Source organism: Rhea americana, unplaced genomic scaffold (genome assembly GCF_003343005.1).
Source record: "Rhea americana isolate MKP2758 unplaced genomic scaffold, rheAme1 scaffold_347, whole genome shotgun sequence".
Lineage (NCBI taxonomy): Eukaryota > Metazoa > Chordata > Aves > Rheiformes > Rheidae > Rhea > Rhea americana.
The window spans coordinates 403127-430503 of NW_028186476.1; the positions used below are offsets into that span (position 1 = coordinate 403127).

Consider the following 27377-nt stretch of genomic DNA (forward strand, 5'->3'; position numbering starts at 1 on the left):
GCCATAAAACCTGCCAGACACTGCTGCAGGCTCAGGGATAGTCAGTGGTCTGTCTGCCTTTGGCCAAGTAAGCACAGCTGTGGTACTGTCATTTTAATTGCAGTAAGTAACACTGCCAGTTGTAAAATTCAATTGATCAATAAGGTTTTGGCCAACTAGAGTAAAAGCACAAGAAAGGCAAGACATCAGCAGCTGGGTTTAAAGTGAGGTCAGCTAGTTAAGTAAGGTCAATCCATACCTCCAGGAACTTTTATCCAGTCAAGCAAAGGTTCACAGTTTCAGCAGTGAAGAAAATCTCAAATTCCTAGAGCCAATCACAGGTGCTGCCACAGCAGAAGACATCTTATTCATTGTGATAGGGAACCTGGTATGTCCAATGATGGCACTGGGGGCTGAGGATCTTCAAGGCTGTGCCTTAGACACTGTAAGTCAGATACTCAGCAAGTGATCCTCACTGCTTTCCCTGCAACTCTCTGATACACACTGTAGAAGAAACACCTTCTATCCAAAATCACAGCTCCTCTTCAAGCCCTATTCCTGAAATATCTTTGTTGCCACATCCCTGACATTTCAGATAGGCTAAACTGTTGGGCAAATTATTCTGTTGAATTCTAGCTCTTCCTCATCACTGTAGGATCTGAACACTTTAGACAATTGACAYTGTGTTGGGAAAAGAGTGCATTTCATTGCCTTCTTTGCAATTTCATATTTCAATATTTCTTTTGCTATGTGTGTTCAGTAAGGGAAATGCTGTTCCCGGAACAACTTTTAAAAACTATGTAAGACCATTTAAGACCATTTTCTTCCTCTCACCCCAACAGAGTGCCATGCAATCTACATGACACAAAACACAGTGCTCTTGCTCAAAGTGTATCTAAATCCCTTATTTTATTGCTGTGGACGTCCTTACCTGTATTTGCAGTCATAAGGTATCTTTATTAAAGCTAAGTTTTAAAAGTGYTGTATTTCAACACGATTTATCTCATGTAACTGTCTAAGCCCCTTGGTAAGTGGTGGGTTGCTGCTTTAGAAATAAGCTGATAATACGGCCATAGCAACACTATTTGCTGAGTCAGAAAAAAAAACATTCAGCAACAGCAGAAAATGTSTATAGACTATTTTATCTCTGTATTCAATACAGATAAAAACCCTTTTTTGAAAAAAATCTATGCTCCGGAAATAGTAGATAGGATGAAGTTAAGCACTGTCTAATGAATCATGAGACTTGTTTGCTGGCATTAATTCCTCAGAGTTTATCTTGAAATACTGCCATTAATATTGAGGATATATTGGCAAAGGACTGTCCAGTCACAGAAGAGCAAATTTAGCTGGGGGGGGGGGAGGAACAGAGAGGGGAAGGGAGTGTGTTTGTGTGTGTGTGTGAGAAAGAGAAAGAAGCACACAGACACCATTCATATGGAATCATCAATCCTCAGCTTTAGAACATCAAACAAATACTGTTGAGCTACATTGTCATGACAATTACTAGGCTTGCTGTCTCTTTGCAATCGAAAGTTTTTACTAGACAAATATGCAAAAATATATGTGGAATGTGGACGGTTAAATATGAAAACAGAGTCTTCACTAGTGAAATGACAATGAGAACTCGCACCTTCTAAAATGTATTGTGTGTCAGAACAAACATCATTTCCTGCCTTCCAGAAGCAGCTTCTCTGGTTCACTGACCTTCCTTTTCTTCTTGGGTCCTATTACCTCTTCCTGGCTAAATGAAAGGTTCAGGCAGCTTATCTGTAAGAACCATCAGAAACAGTGATCATTCTCACGGTACAGACTCCTGCTACATGAGTCAAGCAATACAACTTCCATAACTACAATACTACAATCTCTTTTCCTGGATGTTCTTGGGTTTGTCAAGTATGATCCTGTGCTCCACAAAAGCAATTAGGCAAGAAATCAAAACTGGAATCCTCAGAAATCAGGACTGTAAGATTTGTGAAAGCAACCGGTTCAGATTCAGGGAGTGGGAATGTTTTTGGTGGCACAAGGAACAGTATCTCTCTCCCCACTGCTGAAGGAAATATAAGAAGCAAAATCTTTGAAAAACATAACAATTTATAAGGCAGAAGCCCTTTTCATCAACTTCAGATAATCATACAAATATGTAACAGCAGGGTGGTAAATTCAAGGTCACTAGAAACAACTTCACCGGAGGAGATACATATAGTACCTGTATTTGCACATCTGAGTCTGTGAAAAACAACTAAGCAAAGTAAAGTTTTATTCAAGAGGCCTGACTTTTTTCTAGAAAAATATGAACCTTCCTCAAAAATATTCAGGGGCCTACAAATTAGAAAGAACTAAAAAAAGACTGATATATATGTTAGAATATACATGGATGAGTGGTATAGCCAACTCAGMCAGATCATAGATAGATGGACACCCAGATAAACAGAAGTGTTGGCTGCCCCATTCAATTGACAAACTCACTTATTCTCATTATCACATGACATATTTGTGTTTTTACCAAAACAGTCTTGAGCTGCAGAGAGTAACCTGTGTTGCTGCCCTCCCAGCAAGGATAAAGCRCACAGTCTGGCAAGGTAACCTGTTTTGCTCTGACTGGAACTAAACTAAAGGGACATACCACAGCACACCACTTCAACTTTGCCTACAAAAGAAAGTTAATTTGGATTAAAGGAAGGCAAATAAAGGGGTAAATAAGTCCTAATAAAGTTCTTGTTCTAAAATAGGAGTACTTTATTGTGGTTTTACTGAAAATCAAGAGGAATCCTGTAACTGAAGCAGGATAAATGCAAGGAGTTAATAACGAGCTAACCTGGAACACATCTTGGATACAAGCACAAGGTCTCCAGATTGCAAAATGTGGTCATTATAGAACTCCCCACTCACATCATCAAGGCTTCCTTTCTATCTGTCCTTGGTATGAGGTTTTGGTAATCTCTACATAGCAATGGGCTTTCTAATGAGTGAAATAACACCGATAATGATTAACAGCAAAATAGTTTGAAACAACCTCAGGTCTCCTCTCTATCATGTTTCAAACTGTTTTTCTTCCCCTCGCCCTCTCTTCCCTCCTCTTCACTATGAGCAACAAAATAATATTGGTTAGCACAGAAAGTACAACTTCCTTTCAATAAAAACAGAGAAAAGTAGAATCTGCCAAAGAGAGACAGGCAGGTTCTGCTTCATGTTGCAAATTCAATCTGACCAATCTTCTAGCGCTGTCTAAGTCATATTTGCTTGAGGAAGGAGTGATGAGTGGATCTCTGTTTTAGAGCTCCTGACCTGATATCCAGCTGCTGAAACTGGCATTTTAGGCAGTTATTTACTTTCTCTCTCTGGCATCATTTTAACTGGTCTGCTTCCTTTTCTGAAGTCCAGGGCACAGAGGGGAGAAATGCTGCATCCAAAAACTCTCCAGGGCTAACACAGCTGCAAGTTCTGTACACTACTCTGCTGGTCACATAAGAAAGCAAAAGCAATGATCCCCAGTCTCTGGGCCCCAGTCACCTGAATAAGAAGACTCTCCTATTTTAATCTAGGCTGCAAAGCTACAGCTAGTACTTTTATTACCTCTATTGAGGAACAGATCTTAGGCAGCACAGCCAGCTATCTGGTAAGGTAAAAATCAAGTAAAAAAAAAATAATAAAAAAAAGGTAAAAAAGTCTTGTCTTTACCAGGCATTTGGTTGTGTTGCCTAAGAACTGTCACCAAGTGATCTAGACAAGCACTATTTGTATACTAAAGATATGTTGTTAAACGTCAAATGCACAAGGTATTTCACTGAAGTCGACGTGTCCTGTCCTGCTCCCGCCAACTACAAGTTAATGCAAATTCACACAGAAACTCAGAACCAGGAACAGACTTCAAGTGCAACCTCCAGCTCCCATCCTTAACCACATGTTCAAGTTTCTTCCCCAGGACTGTGGCTCTAAATGGGATTATGTCAGATTCTATGCATGTTTATTTGCTTTTAACCAGAAAGTAAAYCTCTTAAACAATGTGGTAAAAAGCAGGAAATCCCTCCCATTGATTAAACACACAAATCAAAGCCTCCAGAAGTTGATTAGTTCTAATTACTTGCATGTACTGGGATGCCTGCCTTAGAATAACTGATGGGGGAGCTTGGGCTACATGAATGTTGTTTTTTGTCTTACACAACCAGGACAGGCCCTCAGCTTCACGGAGGCCTGATCAAGCCAGACGTTGTAGAAGTACGCAGGAGCAGGCCCTGATCCTCACAAGCATACCCAGTAAAGGGACAATACTGACAATAAGATGGGAGGGACAAGTCCAGATCAAGAAGCAAAGTCAGAAACAGATTTTCTACACCCCAAATCTCAGTCCAAGGCTTTGTCTTCAGTTGAGGTCATACCATGAACACACAGTGAGTTTGAAACTTGTGTGTTTTATGGTATTGTGCTGTGTGTAAAAATGTAATTTTTGCTACAAATATTTTAAGTGAAATTGCAGCTAACTTGTGAATCATACAAGTGTTACTAATTTCTGGCATTAAACTAACAGGACAGCTGCACATTGTCTGGAGAAGATATCAGGCTAAAAATAGATTAGACTTAGATTAAAGCCTTCCCAAGACAGACTGGTGGATGAAATAGAATGAGCAGATCATAGCTATACTGCTATTCTTAGATAGGCAAAGTCAGGACCTAGTTTTGTGCTCTGCAGTTTTCTATCCCATGTCTCCACATATTCTGGCCAAAAATTCCCAGCATAAATTGAAGCAAATTTACAGCTCTTCTGACATGTGTTTTGCTCTCCATCCTATGCAGAAAAGCTAAAACAGCCTAAGAGCATTTGACTGTGTCCCCGCTTTGTCCCTGGCCTGCCTCATGCTGAGGTTTGGCACTTTTCAAATTTTATGCCCTCAGCAGAGTTCCCTTTGTTGGGACTTAAAGTTTTAACTTGGTGAGGTACCCTGTAACTATCCTGACAAATTCAGAAGCACATTAATGCCAAAGGAAATCCATCACACAAGCCAGAAGAATAAGGACAGTAAGAATAAAGACTTGACTGGTAAAATAAGGCAAACCGATCCTCAGCTGTCATGGTAGCAAACAGTATCTGCAGGGGATGTTTTTCACCATCAGGAAATTTTAATCAGAGAGCAAACCAGTGCATGATGCTTCCTGTGATTTCAGCTGCAGCTAACATTGACTTAATAGCACAGCAAATGCTTGCCACTTTCAAAAATCAAGCCAGTGGCTCTTTAAATTCAGTTCCCAAAACCTGAGGCATCCCTCATGAATGGCCTTTTCTGGCTGAAGAGCAATAGTTCTTACCTACTCACTGACAGATTGCTGCTCCAAGCTCACAAAACACAGCAAAATCAAGGTTCAGAAGGCTATTCTTGGTGGTGTCCAGTGAAAGGACAAGAGGAAATGGGCACAAACTAAATACAAGAAATTCAGTTTAAACACAAGAAAAAACTTTTTTACTCTATAGCTGATCAAATACTGGAACAGGTTGCCCAGGGAGGCTGTGGAGCCTCTGTTCTCGGAGATGCTCAAAATCTGACTGCACATGGTCCTGAGCAAGCTGCTCTACTCTACCCTGCTTTGAACTGGTGGGGTGGACTAAATCMTCTGCAGTGGTCCCTTCCAACCTCCGTGATGCTGTGATTCTGCAAAGGTGTCAGAGATGTTAAAAGCTCCAACACAGGGCTCAGCACTGATCTCGTATCAGTTTCTAGTAAAGCCATTGCACTGACATCAGTGGAATTAATCCTGTTTTCATCTGCACAAGTGGAGGAGAATCACGCTGGTTAGCATGAAAGCCAATTTATGCAGGTGTAAGAATGAAAGACACTCACTGTGGTGCTCCTGTGGAAACTTGCCATGTTTGTGTCCCCCAGTAAGCCATGCCAAGACATCACTGACTACTAATAGACATCTTTCTCTTCCATAGCTCACTGTTAAAATCTCTGACATTCAACGGAATTTCCTTTCAGCAAACTGGAAGTCTCAAAGACCTGCTCTCTATCTCACTGTGTTTTGCGTAGAGTTTAAAGTATTAATGAATGGCTTTTTACACAGAATATATATTAAAAAAGAAAGAATAGCTGATGAAAAACACAACAATACCTCTCCTTAGCAACCTCCATCAGGGCCCTCAGTCAGACAGTGGGCTGTGTGTTAGCCATTCTGATCGCAGGATCACAACCCAATTTTCCAGTATGCTTCCCAAAGCCAGAAGACTTGCCCTTATAAAGTTAAAGAGTTGTAACTGAGGAGGTGAACAGCAATGGACACTCCTTCTGGCTACTAGGTTACTACCCAGCTTAGTCCCCCATGGGGTATCAGATCTGCCAATCTTAATTTATGACAATTTCTCTAGAGGGGCTGGTTGTTATCATGCACATTATGAACTTCATGTAAAGGCACGTAGTACAGACGTTTTGGGTAATCCCATGGATGTCTCTGGGGTTGCTGTCAGTGAATTAGAGGGCACAAGGGTTAAACTGCACCAGATCTGAACAAGGGAATAAGCCTCACCTTTAAATGAAGAGATCACTAGAAAACTGTTTCCTGTGCACTAGACAGGAATAACTCACGCAAGGGATGAATGGCCCCAAGATACTGCTAAGGATCTGATGTGAATTGAGAGAAGCCAGGAATTTCCTGACCTCACTGTCTCACTCCTCCCAGAATGGCCTGAACTAACAGGAAGGAGAGAGACAAGCTCATCTCTGAATCTTTCTCCTCATTGTTTGGGTCTGTGTAGCCTCAGCTGTGTTGGAGGAGAAAATGTTCTGGGAACTTCTCATCAGATACGGTTCTCTTGATAGACAGTTAGAGATAAACCTTTCTTTTTTTTTTTTCTTTTCTGCARAAGTTCAAGATAATGACATTGCCACAGAAAAATGTTTTCCCATTGCTCTGCAAATGGCAGACTTCACCCTTCTCCTGTTTACTGTCATGACTATTCTAAAAGTGGTTTGCCTGGAAAAAATCAGACAACAAATATCTTGATCCTTAAGCTGTTATCCTGCAGTTGGATCCACTTGTTCTGACCTTTACAGTCAGACAGAAACTACATACAGTAGTGAAGCTCTGCAAAGGCACAAGAGTCTCCATTAGGATGATCATGGCTCTGGACACCAATAGGGTGCTGACTGATGGCAAATGGGACAGATCTTTCTCACAGTGTGCTATCTGCAAAAGGCTATGTTCACACCAGATTCCACCCCAACACAGTCTCTCAGAGGAAGAGGACATGGCCAGGTACTCAAATCACCTGCAATGGGTGATGGGTCTTTGGGGAGCATTAGCTGGAGGGGAGCCAAGCTATCTTTTCAGGTCTAAAACTGCACTGATTTACAACATTTAGGCATCTGAATCACTCCCTAAACCTCTAACTTTTAGACAGCTGCAGTTAAAGACAGCTAATCTGTATGCTAGGAGTATGCCTACACCAGACGGTGAATTACAGTGCAGAGACCCCTGAGCTACCCTCAATCAAGAATGTTATGTCCACACAAGGACAAGTGTCAACACACTTCCTTATTTCCCGAAGCAGTCTAGCAGCTTACGCATGGTCAGTCCAGCAGCATGATGTCTGGCCCTGGCTAAGGATGCCAGACACTCAGCAGGGATAACTGACTCGTGCTGTGCTGATGCAGCCATACCACTTCCAGCTCTGACCCAGGCTAAGTCAGAGACAATTCATGACTCTCTGCATTCTGCTTCATTGGGCAGTGTGACCATGCCCTAAGAGCCACCCCAGAATTTCAGCTCACAGCTTGCTGCGGGAGATAAAATCTGCAGAGGCATCCCTATGGTCAGCTTTTACTCATCTTCTAGTAATACTTCATTCCAAACTCTTTCCATTGTAACATGTTTCCTTACATATAGACAAAGCTGACAAAAATCACTTTGCAGGACAAAAACATTACAGGATTTACAAGATGATAAAGCAGTATGCTAAAATCTTCAAAAGGCTATCTTCAGCTCAGTGCAGGACCCTATTCTCATCAGCAGACTTCTATAAACTAAATCAGTGGACAGCAGTTCCTATTTTACTCAGCTCTTCAGACTGCAACTCCTAGAATACCAGTGGAAACTAGCAGGACACATACAGATAGTACACCAGGCTAAATCCTTGGCTGATGCAATCAGAAAAACTCTACTGAAATCAGCAGAGGTAGACTAATTTACATGCTAGTGTCTAACTCTGGATGATTAAGTACAGAGACACTTTGTTGGGAAAGGGCAATCTCTCATTTGATCCAAAGCATCATCAATCATTAGATTGCAGATAACAAGTAAGTTGAGTACATGCAAATTTTTCTCCAATCCCAAAGGCCCTCTCTCAAAGTATCTTCATGGCCATTATTAAAGTCCAGTTACAGTTCTAACTGCACAGGAATGGCTTTTTCTCCTTTGGCAGATGTGAATCCTTTGTTTCTCCCATGTCCTGTAGATTAAAAAGAGCCTTTAATACATTAATTCCTGTTTTTTTTGAAGAGCTATAGGTCAGGAAGATAATGATCAATAAACTCAGTTCCAACAGCATTTATTTTTGATGACCCAGAAGTTAGAAAGAACAAAGCAGTTCAGACAAAGAACAGTAAGATGCTGGTCCAGATTTCCAATAGCAATTTGGGACTGTGGGTACCATATTTTTTCAGCACTTTCTCAATATCAGAGCCTCATACAGATTTCAAATTACTGGACACTCCAAATTGCTTTAGTTACTTTTGGAAATCTTGGCCTCAATATTTATGTTATGGCTCTAGAGAGCTTCTTTGAACACATTTACACAGTCAGAAAATGGTATTGCTTTACTCTACTATAGTTTGTAGATGTTCTCATTCACATTCCGAAAGGACTGCTTCTATCCATCTAACCTATATTTGACCCTGTTAGATAACACCTAACTTAGACTTCCCATTTACACTAGCCTGTCCTCATTTTTTAAGACAAACTTCACTCGACAGTTTGGCTTCCTGATTCAAGTGGAATACACAATGGTCATTTGTTTTACCTACTTCCTCAGAAAAGAAGGGAAAGTCCCTCTCATATGGAAAATAATGTTGAATTTTAATTAGCAGTGGCTTTACCATGATGATCTGCATTTTTTAACTAGTAACCTGATTCAATCTTTTCCTAAATGGACCAAAATATTAGCCAACTTCTATGCTATGCTGCTTTAAAAAATAGTATCAATGAATCAATAGAGAAACCCTCTGCCATGCAGAGGGCTTGGTTTTTTGTTTTTTTAAATCTTTGGAAGCACACAATGGATAAAGTGACTCTTCCGTTTTTCAGTAACTAATACTGTTTCCACCACCTTCAGAAACTCTCACTATTGCTACTGTATTCTAATGAAATTCACATGCTGCAGGAGGGAGGTATCTGGTGCTCTGATTATAATCATGACAGACCCAAAAGAATGTCAGCGCATGATTCAGTGGGACAACCATGAGTTACAAACAAAAAAGGCTCCTGTTTTCACATAGACGACAGAATAAACAATGATCAGAAGGAAACTGGAGGATGTGACAAAAAAAAAAAATGTGGTTAAAATTTGAAAAATACCAGCCTGGGCACAGAAGTTCATTTCTAAGATCCACAGTCAAGGCAAATACTTCAGAGATGCCTTTTGAATGACACGTTAAATTGCAGTCTCCAATTGCTGTCTGAGTTAGACACCCCGGGATTCTTTTCAACAGAAGCAGGGAAAAATTTAGTAGGAATTTCCTACTCTCATTAACTTATCCTGTAAAGATGTAATTTCCGAACACCCAAGCTCACAAGATTTTCAACTAATTTGAATGGGAACAGGATCAAGTAGCAAGTCACTCTGGTGGGATTCAGAGATTTGCTCTGTCACTGAACAAACCTCTGCAAAAGCCCATGAATTTGAGCTCAGATTCTGACTCAGGGTTTGGCCTGAACAGTCTCAGGATGGAATTCATCTCACATAACTTTATTTATCTAAAATTACATGTCTGGCCCATGCTAGTTTTCTGAGTTGCCCCAGTAACCACTGAAACAAGATCAAAATCTCCAGGGGACAAGTCTTCCTATCCTAGAGATGTAGCCAAAAAGGGGTCAGATCCAACTGTACCTGTGACTCACACATAAAGTGTCAGGCATCATGAGAAGAGAGGTGAAGACTATTTCAGGCAACAGAGGCAACATAGCCCTCAATCCTTATATGGGGTAGTGATTTCAGAATCCTAATCCAAAAAGGTATACAGAAAGAAAAAACCCAGTCGTTCCAGTGATTTAGTTTGCCTGCATTATTCACAAGCATCAGCTCCAGAGAACAGTACAGAACTCCTGTACTGGATGCAAGAAGTAATTTGACTATGGAAAAGTTTCTTCCTAAATGCTTCCAGTTTATGCTTATGCACCTATGACACGACATTTTGTAGCTTTTTTGTATTTTGGTACTGTGCAATAAATTTATGAATGTTATTTGAATTTTGGGCTGTCCTAGATGATATAATATCCCATGGCAATGAATTCCACTTTACATGGAGCATCTTAGAGCCACTACAACTTGCTCACCTGTGGAGATGTCCTCGAGCAACACATTTTCCCCGTTTCTTTTATTCTTGTCTTCTCCTTTCCACCTATAGTCCAAACATCACATCAAAAATAGCTCTAAAGTTAAAATCCGACATTTAATTGAAACAAAATCCAGAAATATGACTGAACCACTGCAGCAAAATCTCATCTCTAATTAGAAATTATATCACTCTTCTTCTCAGACAGTGCAAACACTGGTATTTTATATATATTACATATATATACACATATTTATATATTTTATACAGGAATTTCAGAATAATGTCTCATCTGAACATGCAGCACATGAACTTGTAGCAACACCTATCCATTAAGGTGATACTTTAACTCAGTTTTTAGTCTGGTTTCCTAATAAAACATGGCTTATGCCAGTACACACACTGTGTAAGTGTGTGTCTGTGTGTGTGCATATAGGGGAAGGAAGGGAGCTGTCCTCTGACTGATAACTATTGACTTAATTAGACAGTTTTAACAAAATTTGATGGGGAACCCAAAGTGCCTAAGAGTTTCATGAAAACAGGCAAGGCTTTAGAGAAGAGCCATAGTGGGATCTGTACCTGTAGTGGAAAATGTGGTAGTATGAGCTCATTCCTTATTAGACATCAGATAATCTGCAGGAGAAAGACCTGAAAAGGTGACTCCATACATAGACCAGCTTCTTTATTCCACTGCTTAGGGATCCCAGGAATGCTATTTACCATTTTGTCACTAGATGGTATTGTTCCACAGGCTATATTTGAGTCTCAAAGGTCAAATGTAACGTGGCATATTACAAAGCTAGATTTATTGAAGTGACAGAGAGAATGCTTTCTTCATGTATGTTTATGTTTGTTTTCATATATAAATGGCATTACCAAAATCAAACTGTGATAGCTAGAGGAAAAGAGCTTTGGTAAAATGTAGATCGTGTAACTTGGTATTGATGAACTATACATTTCCTTCATATCAGAAAAAAAGCTGCTAAGATAAAGAGATGGAAAATTACTGACAAAAATTGAATGTATCTGTTAATAAACCAAACATACAAGAGGCCCTTTATCATAGTTCAATCTAATCTGATACAAAATTAAGAGAGCCTGACAAATTCTGTTTGTCCATTTCAAAATTATTGCACTAGGATGTTATGAGCTGATAAATTCCTTCACTTTCAAAACTGGGCCTTTACCTGTATCCTGAAGACAAAACGAAGACGCTTGAGTTTTCCAGCCTGGATACATGTCACTTTTTTCCTCTCCATGCTCACTTGAATCTGCTCTAGCAGGGAGAGGGTTGTTCTGTGAAGTAAATGATGCTTCGTCTTAATAACCTAACCTAACAAACATGCCTAAATGGTAAATCCATGAACTCAGCACTAACAGGAATGAGATTTTCAACACTCCTGGGAGCCCAAGTCTTTCAACACCCGAGCCTACAGAAGTCTTTCAGGAGATAAATTTACTGAGAAAATTCAGAAAATTCTGACCTAAATGGCTTCCTATCTTGAGGAATCAGCTACGCTGGTGTTTGCTCCCTGGCACTGACCACCTAAAATATAATTTTCAGGTCTAAGTTGCTAGTCCAAGCTCCCACTACATCATTTTGAAGTAAGACCCCACCAAAGGACAATTCATTGAAGCCTAACTTGGTGCCTAAATAAATGATCTTAACTGCCTGCTAGAGATGCCTCCTCCACTAAGTACAGAGGGGGCTTAGAGAATTGTTTAGACATGATGTTTAGATGGCTAAAGGTAAGTGGAAGGGATCCAAACTAAATATACAGTGGAATGCTGCTTATTCCAGTGAAATACCAAGTGGAAATGCAACATCCCTTGCAATTGTCTCCATTTTGTGCACGTCCATGTAGAAGTACRTTGCGTCTCTCTCTGCACAATCACTGCCCCCTTCTGGGGAGAACAATTTCATCCCAGTCAGTGGAGCTGCTGGGATGAAATTCACTTTATTTCTACGAATTTCCAGCCTCAGCATTCAATATGCTGTAGCACTGCTGCCCTATCACAAGTTGAAACCCTTATTAGACAAAGCTGAAACTTGGATTCTTAGAAAATGTTTCTTTTTTAAGGAGGACTTTGTTAGATAAATTCTACTGCTCCAGTAAGAACTGAATGGAGCTATCTCTATACCTTGGGGCTCCCCTCCTCTTCCTCTTCATCGCAGTCTAACCCTTGATGGGAGATCTCAGCAGGACCGTTCTTCTGGATCAGTCTGCTTTCAACTGTTCCCATTCTTTTATTTTCAGTTGTTACTCTCACTTTCATGATGTGGAATCCAGTGGAGACAGACCCCACTTTCAGGTTGACAGGATCACCATCAAAGAGCAGATTACCAGGGCTGCCATCTTCCTTAAAGCCAGGGGGCTGGTAATCTTCAGGAGTTACTACACAGGGAAGAAGAACTCACTGTTGTCAGAGAAAACAAATTCCATATCTCTTTAATCTGCAGAAAGGACATCTAGCTCAAGTAATGAGCCCAGCTACTAAAAATATTCTGTTTTTTGGGGAGGAAGAGGGAGAATGCAAAGGAAATTATTACTAAAACAGATAGAGAATGCTCTATGTCTTTGTGGGGCTGTTATCTGGAAACGTGCTACAGTTTAGTGATCTTGTAGAAAGCTGTCTGTCTAGTGTGCAAAAGCTCAAGGGTTCCACAGAGTCTCAAGGTAAAAGACTCCAGCGTCTCATAAGGAAAGGCTGGAAATTCTAGTCTACAGATTGTTAAGCAGGAGGTCAAATCGCACCTCATAATGACCCCTGTTTAGATTGAAAAAAAGAACGGAGAACATGCGGTCAAGAGCCTCAATGAAATAATAACTTTAAGGTGTTAAGATAGCATTAACATTCTCAATTTTCTGGAGCAAAACCCATCTACAGTATGTCTGTTCCTCAAACGACAATGAAAGAGGATATCTCCTTTTTACACTGCATGCCTGTACTTAAATAGATGTTGAATCCATTCTTAAAAAGCACCTGCCACCCCATTTGTCAGAAGGCATTATTATATTTCACACCATTTCTCTCTGCATCAGCTAATACATTCTACTATTTCACTCTTCTATATTTATTTTTACAGAGGCTTGGGTTTATCATAGGAATTGATGAAAGGCCAAGTTTTCTGCACAGCATGCTCTATTCTCCACCTACCATCATTGTAATAGAGGAGTTTCATGGTCAGGATAATGTCATTGGGAAGTGGCCCAAGGTTTTGCATTAATAAGTACAGTTTACGGATCAGGAGACTGCTGGCTTTTTTAACCTCCTCGCTGCACATCCCGTTCATGAAGTTCATTTTGTTGCTAAAAAAGAATAACATAGTTGTTTGGAAAAAAGACTAACAGAGTTGTTTTCCCCAGTCATGAATATTCAAGACCGAATTACAAATATAGAGCATCCACTGAATTGTCTGAAACCAACAGCAACAAAGGTACAATGCCTTTATGCAACTTCTAAATAAACAGGGAAGTGAAACAGACTCCAGTGATGGGGTGGCATCAGCAGAACAACAGCTCTAAACTAAGAGGCATGGAATTTACATTTGAACAGACTTTGTAGCCGGTGGCAATGTACCCCATTATACAAGCGTCATGACTCACTCGTTTAAACATGATTAAATTGGATCAAAAGGACCATAAAACAAGTGCTTTTCACCTAAGCAATTTGAGGAATGAGAGGAATGGGGTGAGAAGCCCATATAAAGCCAATTCATTACAGTGGCTGTTTTCAAGTCCATTTTGCAGTTTTAAGGGAAGTGAATTGCATGTTCTCACTTCAATTCCATATAAGAAAAACTAGTTCAGAAGCACATTTTTCAAAAGTGACTAAGGGGCATTCCTCTCACCTCCTTCGCCCATCCAAATGTCAGCTGGCTAGTCTAAGCAAGCAGTCTAGACTGAGATATAACAGAGGTGGGATGAATCGCCCTCTGGAGGAGTTTGTTTCTCTTGACTACAGAGGGAAATGAGATGAGCAGCTTAGACCATACCACTAACTATCAACAGTTGAAACTGTACCAGATGAATCACAAAGTGACTAAAGAGCCTAAACTTCATTGACTTTCAATGAGAAGAGGTCTTAAAGGCTCCTCCATCACTAAAATGTCTTTGAAAAGCAGGTGGATGATACAATATACAGGCCGGATGGACTCTAACATAATCATCCCGAGTGATCATCCATGTAAGTAATCTAAGACAGCAAAAGCAGAATCATAGGGCTGAGTATGACTAAGTTACTGGAAGGAAGAGCTCCATTAAGATTGATTTGCTCTTCTAGTTGAAGCTTTGGGGGTCATCATGAAAACTGAGTGGCTGCTGAACAGCTTGTGTTCACAGAGTAATAGGTTATAGTTTAGTAAGCGCCATACTGCCAACAGCAAAACTCTTTGCTGAACCCACTTTGCTATTAAATGAAATCCTGTATGCTCAGAAATGGAGGAGAACTGGTGGTACATCAAGTGAGGGACCAATGCTGATTAACAACTAGGTCAGAGCAATGAGAAGAAACTAGGATTTTTTTTGACACATCTTCTTTGCAAGTCTTGGGAGCAGTGGGATGGGAATCGTAAAGGAAAGAGTATATGCAAAAAAGAGATGGCAACAGATGAGGTACTGTACCAGTATAGAAGAAAACACTGTGGATGTGATGCAGGAATGGTGTGAAAATGTAGCAGATGGGGAACTGAACCTCTCTGAAGGACTGGGATCCATAGTGAGGAACTCATTAAAAAAAAAAATCAATCTATAAAGCAGAAATCTTCCAGGAGAAAATTTCCCTTTACCATGCAGACATGAGGATGCAGACAAACAAAACACAAAAAATGTGGAATGATTAACTCCAAGTTTTCATATGGCAATAAACCTTGCAGGTATACAAAAGTGGTTTTATCAAATGAAGGTGATGAGATACCAATGATAATACAGTCCTGACCAGCAGTGCCAGAATGTCAGTTCACTGATGACTGCAAGTACACACGTGATGTTGCAATAGTAGTGTCAGTCACTGAAGAAACAGAACAGAGTCCTAGCTAATATGGCACAGGTCATTCTTGGTCAGCGCTAGGGACATCAAGAGATGCTGAGTTCCTTTTGGAGACTGTTGTTATTTCTAGGAACAAATGACTGATCTGAATAAGGTGGACCAAAAATACCAAAATACTCAAGAGTCATATCTTATCTTTCAGATCCCAAAGCTCTCATTTTCCCTTCAGTGTAGAAAGGACATTTGAAAGCAGCTTCAAAGCTATAATAAACAGTGTGGTCAACAGGACACTCCAGACTGTGATACAACCCGTATGTATTTTCCAAAAAGAAAATCATTTTGATGGGTACAATGAACCATTTGGATGTGATCAGAGAAAGAGCAGCAAATGGTATACTACAGAGAAGAAGTTAGGAGAGTTTCCTGTCAGGAAACTACTTACAGAGAACTAGTTTCCTGATGAGTATTAAAGGCAGCAGAGCACTCTTGCTATACAGACAGGTTCCAAGGCCCAAAGATCCATCTTTTACCAATGACAAGTGCAGAAGCAAACTAAAACCAGGCTAACTATTTTTCTTTGCTTTTGTTATAGCCAGTGGCCATTGATAATATTTATTTTGAGCTACACAGATTTCAGGCTTACTAAACAGAGCTTTAAAGTATATAAAAGGTATAGAGAGCTAGAAAGATGCAAAGAGCTGTAGCTTCTGGCCATACATTTTGCAGCTTCAATTCAGACGTGGCTGGCTGAAGATCTCCCAGCTCATACACACACAACTGGTACAGAAGAATATGGGTATGCAAATGCTCAAGGAAAAAGCTTTTGGGTGTGGGATTTTGGCAAAAGTGATCAAACATGGAAAAACTTACTCTGAAAGCATAAGGCTCTCCTGAAAAACTCAAAGAACACTCACTATTAGTGGAGAAAGCAGTAAACTCAACTGTGCCAGTTTCTGCATCACTACACTGATTAGGCACAATTTCTATGAATTGTCCTTAATTTAGTTCTAATCTACTGTAGATTTCTTACTGTGCTATGTAACAGCATTTCTATTCATCAGCTCAGAGTTCATATCCTGTAGAGTGAATGTCCTCAACTCTGATATTTAAAGCTGCTTAGCGACTCAGACAGCTACATGCTATAATCATAAAATACAGTTTCTTCTTCAAGTTTCAATAAAGCATATTTTTCACAGTGTAAATCTGAAAAATAAATCCAGATCATTACCTGACAATGTCCATCTGCGGCCCGTTCTTTTTGTACTTGAATTTGAATTGATATAGTTCAGTCACTGTCTAGAGATTTCACAGGAAAATAGGAAAAAAAAGAAACAGGTCTCTTTCATTGCAAGTGTAAAGACATGTCTTGAACATATATCATTTCTCAGCTTTATCAGATCATAGCATTAATTTAATGATATGACAAAAGCTTTAGCTCAATTATTGCTTGCACAGCTTTTGGCAAATTTTATTAATGAATACAACTTACTAGCTAGCACTGAAATAATCATGAGGAGGAATTTCTTCACTGTGAGAGTGACAGAGCACTGCAACAGGTTGCCCAGAGAGGCTGTGGAGTCTCCCTCTCTGGAGATACTCAAAGGCTGCCTGGATGCAACCCTGTCAAACATGCTCTAGGTGACCCTGCTAAAGCAGGGGGGTTGGACTAGATGATCTCCACAGGTCCCTTCCAACCTTATTGATTCTATGATTCTATGAAAGATTTAAAAACTTCCTACTTCCTACTTCCACTTCCTCTGTGGGCTTCACTCCCTTACCTAAACCTCTAACAAGGCACTGGGGCCAGCTAATGACCACAATGTACATGTTCTCCCTTACTGAAAGGAAGAATGTGAGGCTTCATGGGTGTGCAGCATTACAGGGAACTCTGGCCTGGAGTCCTGTACAGAGACCACAGTCTGAAGGACTCTTCTTACTAGCAAATATTTCATAGTCAAAATATCGTAACTTTCTAAATTTCACAGAAATCTCAGACTTTTCTGGGAGAGATAAAGAAAATTCTAAATGTTTTCCATTTAAAGGGAAACAACTTGCTATGACTTAAAGAAGAAAGTAATCAGGAAGACTAATTCAATACAAGAAAAGGATAGAACACAGTTCAACTCCATGCCTATAATTTACTTTTTTTCAAAGCCAATGAGGTTGATTAGTAAGAGATGAGCTCTTAATTCTCCAAGTCTCCTTTACAAATCTCAGCCTCAGTAGCCATATTTATGGGCTAAACTCTTTTGCTTTTTCCCCAGATGCTGAAGCAGGAAGCAGCAGAATTGTAACTAGGTAAGCAAAGATTCTGCAGCTGTTATCTGTATCTGCTCTGTGAAGACAGAATGGATGCAGAACCTCTGCTTATTTATTACACTATCTAGAGTGTCTTCCACAGGCTAGATGTAGACAAAATAGTAAGAGATAGAAACACAGTGGAGAAGGATAGAAACACAGTGGAGAAGGACACTGAAGGGCTAAGCATATGCACTATGTGACATATACATCCCAGTTCTGGAGTGCTTCATAAATTCTGTCCTAAACTTCCCTGCACCAAAAACGAGCTCTATTTAACAGTGCTGTTAAAAAGATGGTTCATAAAAGAATGATTTTGAACTTCCCATTTCTTCTCTTCAGAAAAGAAACAAAATCTTGAGCATGCCCATTAGCTGCCTGTTAACACCCCTGTCTGAGGCCCAAGATGGGTCCACAGCCTAGTGCCCAGTAGGAGTGTTTGATCACAATCCAGCTCACTGAATTGCCATTCATAAGTGAAAGCAGAAGAAGAGAAACAGGGTCACCAAGCAGCTATGTCAGGGTAGAATGTAAGCCTACAAGTCTATTCTGAATACAGATCTACTCACCCATGCCTTCTGTTGTCTCAAAGATTAATTAAAACTCTTTCTTACCTCCGGTTCCTTGGGATTGGTGTAAATCTGTTACAAGAAAGCACAGTGAGTGCATTCTCCCCTTGGTTAACATGAACCAGTGAGAAGCAATTAAACAATACTATTTTCATCTTACAACAGAGATTGTACTATSTGTTACACGTGACCAGAAAAAGGAATGGCTGAGAAACAGCCTTCCTCTATCAGCAGTCAATACTTACCACTTCAAAGAAAGGTAGATGCTCACCTGTGCAATTGTGAAGGAATGAGGTGAATTCCCATCTCAATCCTCACAGGCAACTCTTCATGCCTGAGCTTTAACTGCCCTGATTATGACTCGCATACACAGAATGCCTATCAGTGCTTTACAAAGGACCATGGCAAAAGACTGACAATGCAGTTGCTAATTGTGTGGTTTCTGCAATATCAAAGACCTCTGGGATAACTTGCCCAAAACCTGATGGCTGAAGAATTTGCTACAGAACTTCCTCAATGATGCCAGCAAGCAGATTAATACAGAGGACTCTTATGGAGAAGGAAGTGGAAAGGACACATAGCTTCCTTATTCCAAGGATGGAGGCAAGAGTCTGCACGAAGCAATGATATGAAGCACACGAAAGTGCTTCTGGAAGGTTAAGGATGCATACAAGACCTCAGAGTCAGAAGTCTAAAATATTCAGAAAATGTCCTCACACAGCCTAGGAAGTTCATATTTACCATATTTAAGAAAGGTCGCTGTTCCATTAAAAAATACATACATTCTGACTTCCCTTTAAAAAAAGACACAAATGAGTTGACACAACTTTGGCTCCGTTATCTCTTTCAAGCGCTGTGGAGGAACAGAAATGCCTTGTATTCATTTACTTACTGCTAGGACAGCAATATGTAACTAAGGAGAAAGAAGAAACAAAACACAAAGTCAAAATTAACCTCAATGTCAAGGGGAAAAAAAGACACATATCAAAATCTAAGTGTCTGCATACAGTGAAGGACTAGATAATTCAACAAACTGTGAGTCAAAAAACTTCTTTAGAAAGATCATTCATAGCACTGCATCAGCAACACCTAGTGGTCAGTTTGCTTGGCTTTACATGCAGTTTTGTAAGAAAATATGAAACAGCTGCATACTCACATTTACCTCTTGTGACTATTTCTAACAATGTCCAAACGCCAATTTAAAATTATTTCATAGTAGCATCTATCCTTCTGGTACCACAAATTTCACTATGATGAATCTCACTTCCCTGCATCTCATCTCAATTACCTATGAGTGTTCAACTTTGGCTCTCAGGTACAAAACTCAGAAAAGGTATTTAATTTACACTACAGCACGAAATTATACTTGGGACTACTCTTGAAAACAATCACAGAACAATCTCCACTACATATCTCATTTTTTCCTTAATCTTTGTTGAGTAACAACTGATTTATGTCTCTCAGAAATAGCAGAAGCCTAAATCCCTCCTAGAACTGTCAGCAAGCAATAACCTTAGCTCACAACATCTCAAATTATCTCATCTAGAGAGACAGTCAGCAGTGCTGAAACTAATAACACTTCATCTGATCTAGATGAGAATTGATTTGATGAACAGTGCTGACAGAGATGACAACAATCAGTACTTTTTCCTTTACAGAGCAGATTTTGTGTGAGAATCAGCAAGGAATTATTACTTACTAACTGATTATGTCCTGAAACTGGCTACATACATCATTTGATGAAATACAGAAGAAGAATAAAATCTGAACTCAGGAGGGAAAACTAAGAGGGTTAAAGAGGATGAGAAAATGAAAAGAAGGGCAATGACTAAGGGAAAGGAGATGAAGGAGATCAGAAGCATGAAAGGACCTGTCTCAAGGAAAAAGGCATGGCAATCAAGGTATGTGCTGACTGGCAGTGCCTCTATCCAGACATTACAGAATGTAAATGTAGAACACAGAACTAAGGGAAATTCCTTTCATGCTGCAAATCAGTTCATTCACTGTGTAGGCAAGTCTAGAAGAACAACAGTAGCCAAGATTTGGGCTCAGGGAATATAAACCAAAATCTCGTATGTATGAACTCAGGGCAAGCTCTTACCCCTAAACCACAGTCATAAATATGTCTTATGTTCATGCAAGATTACTGCAAAATACAAAACAGGAATGGAAATAAAGTTTTGTCTGCATTTTATAAGAAATCAGAAACTCCATTAAAAAATATGAAAAAAACTTACAAATTTCTTCTCCAAAGCATCAAAACAACCTTGAATCCTGCCAGGAAAAAATGTATTAATATTAACCAGCAATATTTAGCACCTAATCTGTAAACATAAACTCATTAGATGGAGTTTACAGTCTACATTTTCTGGAATTGAGACTACAAAGCTAGAAATACCTTTGGCTTGTACAGTCCTTTCCAGGTCAATCATCAAGAAGTCACTATCTTCCCTTCTGCTTCTGTGCACTGTTTATACACCTAGGAGCATATCCTGTCAGCCCTGAGCCCACTTAAATCCCCGCAACAAGGGTCCAAGGGTTCAGTGCTCTATTTCAGCACTCCAGACTGCTCTCCAAGTGCTCTATTTCAGCTCTCCAAACTGTTCTCCAATTGCTCTTCCCATTAACTATGTATAGACTCTGACATAAACTTTAGTCTGAACAGCCTCATATGTCTGGCCTTGCAAATATTTATCTGATGCATTTTTTACAGCTGTGGGCCTTCTCAAGGTAGTAAGTATTACATAAGGTAGAAATGGTTAGATATTTACTCTTAGAGTCAATGGATCTGCACTTGCGTGTTTCCTGGGCACAGCAATGTCAGAGAGTAACAAAGAAATGTAAGTGCTATCTACTTTAGAAAACAGCTTTCTATGCTTCTTGTTGGGAATATGCTAACTCTGAAATACATTTTAATTATCACACAGGAAAGTTGTGATGTCCTTAGATACACAGTTTCCAGGAAGATAACGTACTGTACATAATAATAATAAAAAAAACCACACACACACAAAGAATCAAACCAAAAAATATTAAACAAAACCAGAAACAATCTTAAGATTTTATTTAATCTCCCCCTACCTACACTGCCTGTGTGTGCTCTGGGGCCTGACCATGACCTCACTAAAGTTAACACTTAACAGACCTTGAACTCACATGCTCTTTGCCAGCTAATTATGTCCTGCTTACGTACAGGGCCAAGCATACACACTGCAGCAGTGGGAGTTGCACTGGCATATCCAATTGCACTACTGGGTACAATGTTTTCAAATTAAGGAAGAATAAGAATTTGAGAGGTAGATGTCTTGCTATTCAGCACAATCTTGTCTTAGTTTCACTGTTACTCACTTACCACTTGACTATCTGCAATGATCCCAGACAGCTTTTATCTTCTCGGAGAATTTTTAGACAGAGGTCTGCAAAACCAAATTTAGCACATACTTAAAATCCTTATCACAGCTATTGGGCAAACACTGAAACTAAGCCAGTCATCCTCCCTTTTTTGGAAAAAATGCATTATCTGGAAGTTCTTCTTGAGCGGAAATGGTGGTTTCCACTGAGTCCCAGGTGGGCTGACACAGGCTTATTGCTGCATTTTCATATGTCAAAAACTTTCCTCAGATGCTCTGGGCTCTCCCAGAGAAAGTGCTAGCTATGGCTTAACTTCAAAATGCCAGCAACTTCCATTCTTTTCTCCCCCTCCCTTTTCCATTCCCATCCATTCTGGTATTTCCTAACAACACCTCTCACTTCTGCATTCAGTCTTCACCAACATCTATATGAGGTAAAGAATATACTTAGAATAAACAACTCTGTTAGTTTTCCATTGGATTCCTTCTGTTTTCAGACATCCAGAATAGCAAGTGGAAAACCCCTTCTACAACTGATACAGCTTCCAAATGAAGAGATGATTTAATGATACCTTAGGATCAACTCAATGAGCTCTCAAAGGCCTGAACAGGCCAGATGTTAACATTCTTGCTCAAAAAGACAATTGTAAGACTTGAAATCTGATTAGAAGGACTAATGGTCTTTCAGCTTAGGTGATCAAAAGCCAAGTTGAGGGCACAGAATATCCTAAATAAGTCCACAATATACATGTGACCAGGTTTCAGGATATCTAACTGCCTCAGTAAAAATATGGAAATGGATTGGAATGCACGGAGACATTGCACACTACATTAATGCATCTCAAATGAACATAAAGATGTGGAAAGCGTCATTAATTCTTTTGATTCTATGACAACAGAATCTTAATCTTAGAATAACTTTCTTCTTTTCTTAAAGCATTGACTCTCAAGCACATGCGGTTATGTGAGATACTCAGTTTTCAAGGAAAAAAAGATTTTAAATCTGCTCTTGATCTCTCAAAGCTGAAAATGTGAAAAACAATKGCTCAAAAATTCAAAGGAAAATAAAACATATCAATCACAATTTTTTTTAAAAAAACTACTGATTTTTAACTCAGTCTACTGACTCTGGGGCCTGATGCGTAGGACTGGCAACACATTAGCTCAGGGCTACAAAGACGATCAGAGGACTGGAGCATCTCCCCTATGAGGAAAGGCTGAGAGAGCTGAGACTATTCAGCCTGGAGAGCAGAAGACTGAGAGGGGATTTTATCAATGTCTACAAATACCTTAAGCGGGGGATGTCAAGAGGATGGGGCCAGACTCTTTTCAGTGGTGCCCAGCAACAGGACAAGAGGCAACAGGCAACAGCTGAAACAGAGGAAGTTCCACCTGAATATAAGGAAGAACTTTCCTGTGAGGGTGACAGAACACTAGAACAGGTTGCTCAGAGAGGTTATGGAGTCTCCTTTTCTGGAGATATTCAAAACCTGCCTGGATACAATCCTGTGCAATGTGCTCTAGGTGACCCCTTTTGAGCAAAGGGGTTGGACTAGATGATCTCCAGAGGTCTCTTCCAACATCAACCATCCTATGATTCTGTGAGAAATGATTATAAGCCACTAGAAACACTAACAGAAAAGCCATGAGTTGCCAGTAGCTTCAGGTTGTCTTCCATGCTTTCTTTCTGATGCAGAAGCATTGCCTGCTTCAAGAGTTGGAAAAGACCCATTAGCAGTCTTCCTACAATAAACTGAATCATATATATGTGAGCATCTAGCAGCTAATCTGTAAAGCAGGCTATTGCTAAAAAATAGCATGTTGGGAACAAGAACCAGCAAAAACTGAGAATGTTACCATCTAAATAGCGAGTTCCATATGAACTCTCTGGGAACAATCCTCTTAGGTATGTTATACAGGATACAGAGATAGCCAGAAGCCTTTTCACCAGCACCACAGACTGCTGTTCAGTAGTAATTTTGTTGGGGAACAACACTGATTCCTGAAAAAAAAGGGCAAAGTCAAAAATAGTACTAGTTTTAGTTCAGTACTACGGAGGGTAACTTAAAGAAGTAATTTTAAGATTTCTCTGCTCTTTATATAATATACAGAAAGGATTCATGTCTATCATGAGTGGGATTAAATATTGTAAGGTTAGTTATCAAAGGGTCTCACAAGATTTATTCAGATCCAGGTTGCTTTAATCCCTCCCTTGCCCATTGTCACAGCAGTACATTCCCACCCCCTCCACTTCACTAATACAGGCACCTGTCAGAAAACCACCCATACAAAAAAAGTGTATCGTTTTCTGCCAGCTTAGCTCTACAGAATTAATTGGAGTCAAACAAKGGTCATGACTGGGGCAGTGTTCACTGTTATGCCAAAGTTCACGGCCTGCCACAGCTTTGGCTAGAGCATTAGTGTCTTGTTACAGGCATGAAAGATGAAAGACACTGCAACAGTGTCACTGGCATGGATAAAAAAGTGCTTCTGAGAAATAATGGTAAGAAGAAAAAGCACTATGCTAAACAGAAGCTTCCGACCTCAACACTTTGACATTTGACAGCAGACTCAGTTTGCTGACATCACACACRGTCTTAGTTTCCACAGTGATTTTAACATAGAATTGTACACAGTACATGCTACAAACTGAAACAGTTAACCATGTCGAAGATTGTGGTTATTCGAAATACTAAGCACTGTGCAATTTTAACAGGAAAAATCTCAGTGGAAAGCATATTAAATTTAGTTCCTTTATTAGTTCATTGTTTTTGTTCCTCCTAATAAGGCTCTCTGCACACCTAATGAGCTCTCATTTATTTATTCAAATACATGTCAAAGCTGCACGTTACATATTGTATCTTTCTGGATTCATTAAGTTGGAAATATTTGTTTTTTCATCCAACTAAGGATATCGATTGCAGCCAACAGATATAAGGATATAATTGCAGCCAATAGAAAGTATTCTCAGCCCACAGGGCTCAGACACGTCAGGCCTCAGAACTGAGCACAACGAAGGTCAGCACCTTTGCATTTCAGGCTTTTTACCTTGGAGGATTTATTCTTTTGCCTTATCTGTAAAAGCTGGTGAGTAGCCATCATATATTGAAGACCCGCCTTCCACTTGCAATTAAAACCTGCAGAAAAATGAATGTGAGACACCTGGAAAACAGACTCATTGAAATTTTTCACCTTTCTTAAAGTAAAAACCAGACTCTTCAGTGCTATTCAGGTCTAAAAGCCGGCTGTCCGGCACAAAAAGCTAAACTAAAATAAAGCAAGCATACTCTGTGGTACTGTGTGAAAGTCTGTAGGGTAATACAAATCTATCCATGGGTAAACGATCAATAGTATTTGAAATTCAGGGCCACATGTGAATCTTGTGTCAGCTGGTGCCACTTCAGAATGCATTTTTCATATTCAAAACCACAAATGCTAGCTCCAACAACTGCTAGAAAGTGTGAAGGAGGAATGATAAAGAAATAGAAGTCTGCTAATGGGAACCAGYATTTTAGCAAGGGTAAGCAGGATATATACTAGCATCAATCTTGGCCAGAACAAAGGAATAATTCTACCAAGACACCTTGAAAGTAAAAATTAGAAGCCCATTTTGTTTTAATGAAAGCAGGCTTTGTAGAAATCTGGATTAAAAAGGAATTTTTTTTTTCCCTAAGATGAGAAATCTGATTGATAAAGGCAATGATGCGGGCATTACCTTTTTTTTGCACTTCATCAAGGTGTTTGATTTAGTCTGACATTTTGATTAAAAACTTCCATTAGATGGAATTAGCAAGGCACACATTTAACTGGTTTGAAAAACAGCTCAATGACAGATTTCAACATGTAGTTGCTAATGGGGAGGCATTAATGAATAGAAACATCACAAATAGGTCCCCAAAGCCGCACTTCCTTGTCTAAAGCTGGTCAGTATTTCTATCAACAATTAAAAACATAAAATAAATGTGGTCGATAGATTTAAACAATGATCTCATGCACTGAACAGAGACCGCTTATCAGAACAGTCAATTTAATCTTGTTACGTATTTGTATGCTTTTAGCATTTTTTTTCCATGAAAATCTCATTTCTATTTGTTGGCAGTCATTAAAACATGTTAATTGGAATATATTGACAGCATTTATGCTAAATTTAGTATTTCATTTAGTAATGAAGATACATTACAGCTGTAAAAGCATATTTAAACAAATGAACAGTATTAGATTTTTAATATTTATATGTTAAATATTTTAGGATTTTTTTTTATTATTCCTGATTGGCTATGCACTCTTTGAATGGGACTGAAATGTAAGACATCATTCAAAAATGAGTTCATTAGCAAATTTATGTAAGCCAAAGAGCTATCAAAATATGCTTTCTACCACACACTAAACTGAAAATTGGTTTATTAYACAAGGAAAACGTTATCCAGGCTGAGCCCATCTGGGCTGAGTTGGCTGTTGCCCGTACACGGTTTCCCTACGGGTTTCAGGAGCATGATCTCCTCTTCACCAAGCTGGTGGATGGCGAGGGAGGAGGAGTGGGCCTGACCTGGAGCGCCGCAGCGCCTGAAAAATCTCCACAGGCTTCACGGGCTGCTGCAGGTACTAACAAAAGCTGTCATCGTCCCAACTGCAATATTAAAAATTATTATTATTACTATTATTATTATTATTAAGCTGACATTCAGCCTCAGCGGGGACCCTGCCCTCTCCCATGGGCACCCACTGCCGCTGCGCACCTCGGGGCCAGCTGCCTCCCGCCGCCCGCACCGATCCTCTGAGGCATCGCTCTGACCCCTACCCCCCCCCAAGTAGGTGCGAAGCCTCCCTGAGGCGCCGCTCAGACCTCTACCCCGGGGCCCCCCAAGGAGGGCCGCAGGCTCCCTTCCGTGGCAGCCTCGCTCTGACCCCCCCACACCCCCAAGGAGGTCCGAAGCCTCCCTGAGGTGCCACTCAGACCTCTCCCCCCCACACCCCCAAGGAGGTGCGAAGCCTCCCTGAGGTGCCACTCAGACCTCTCCCCCCCACACCCCCAAGGAGGTCCGAAGCCTCCCTGAGGTGCCACTCAGACCTCTCCCCCCCCACACCCCCAAGGAGGTGCGAAGCCTCCCTGAAGCGCCGCTCCGACCTCCCTCCGTCCCCCCAGGAGGCGCGAGGCCTCCCTGAAGCGCCGCCTCGGCTGCGAGCCGACGTCCTGGCCCAGGCGGGGTGGCACCGGCAGTACCTGAGCGGCTAGCCGCCCTCCCCCAGCCCCGAGGCTCTCGGGCTCCCCCTGGCGGCGCGACTCGGTGTGCGGCCTGCGCAGGGCCGGGGCGGTCGAGGCGGCCGGGGTGGCGGCCAGCTGCTCCCCCGAGCGAGGGCCGGGCACAGGCTCAGGAGGCACAGGGCAACCGCCCCAGTCCCTGGGCATTTGAGATGAGCCTAGCTGGTGAGGCTGSAGGTGAAGGCGGCCTCGCTTCGGCATCCAGCGCCGCCACGCCGCAGCCTGGCCTGGCTGCTGAGGCACCAGGGCGCAGCGCGTCTGTTTAGCGTCACTGCCCAGCTTTGGTGCTCAGTGTGCTGCCCAGTGTGAGGTTTTGATTCCTCGACACCAAAAGGAGCATTCTCCGAGTGCTCCAGTACTTCCCTAGGGAAAAGAAACAATATCATTTAATTTA

General features: G+C 40.6%; 1 protein-coding gene across 1 annotated transcript; it reads right to left on the minus strand.

Annotated features, from left to right (window-relative positions):
* Nucleotides 1–1415: 1415 nt before the first annotated feature.
* Nucleotides 1416–24828, minus strand: HORMAD2 (HORMA domain containing 2). The gene is made up of 12 exons (XM_085311704.1): nucleotides 24772–24828; nucleotides 23581–23725; nucleotides 21726–21789; nucleotides 20611–20647; nucleotides 19266–19286; nucleotides 18419–18445; nucleotides 16735–16802; nucleotides 13677–13828; nucleotides 12660–12913; nucleotides 11705–11813; nucleotides 10519–10583; nucleotides 1416–1749 (listed from the first exon to the last, which is right to left on the minus strand). The coding sequence occupies exons 1-12, from the start codon at nucleotides 24823–24825 to the stop codon at nucleotides 1645–1647; spliced, it is 1101 nt and encodes a 366-aa protein (XP_085167830.1). The 5' UTR covers nucleotides 24826–24828; the 3' UTR covers nucleotides 1416–1644.
* Between the last annotated feature and the right edge of the window lie 2549 nt (nucleotides 24829–27377).

Excerpts from the sequence above, each read along its gene's own strand:
- HORMAD2 (XM_085311704.1), bottom strand. The coding sequence starts at position 24,825 with ATGATGGCTACTCACCAGCTTTTACAGATAAGGCAAAAGAATAAATCC. Across the intron at positions 23,726-24,771 it reads AAAAGAATAAATCCTCCAAG|GAATCAGTGTTGTTCCCCAA; the intron begins GTAAAAAGCCTG and ends CTTTTTTTTCAG. Across the intron at positions 19,287-20,610 it reads ATGCTTTGGAGAAGAAATTT|TTACATATTGCTGTCCTAGC; the intron begins GTAAGTTTTTTT and ends CTTTCTCCTTAG.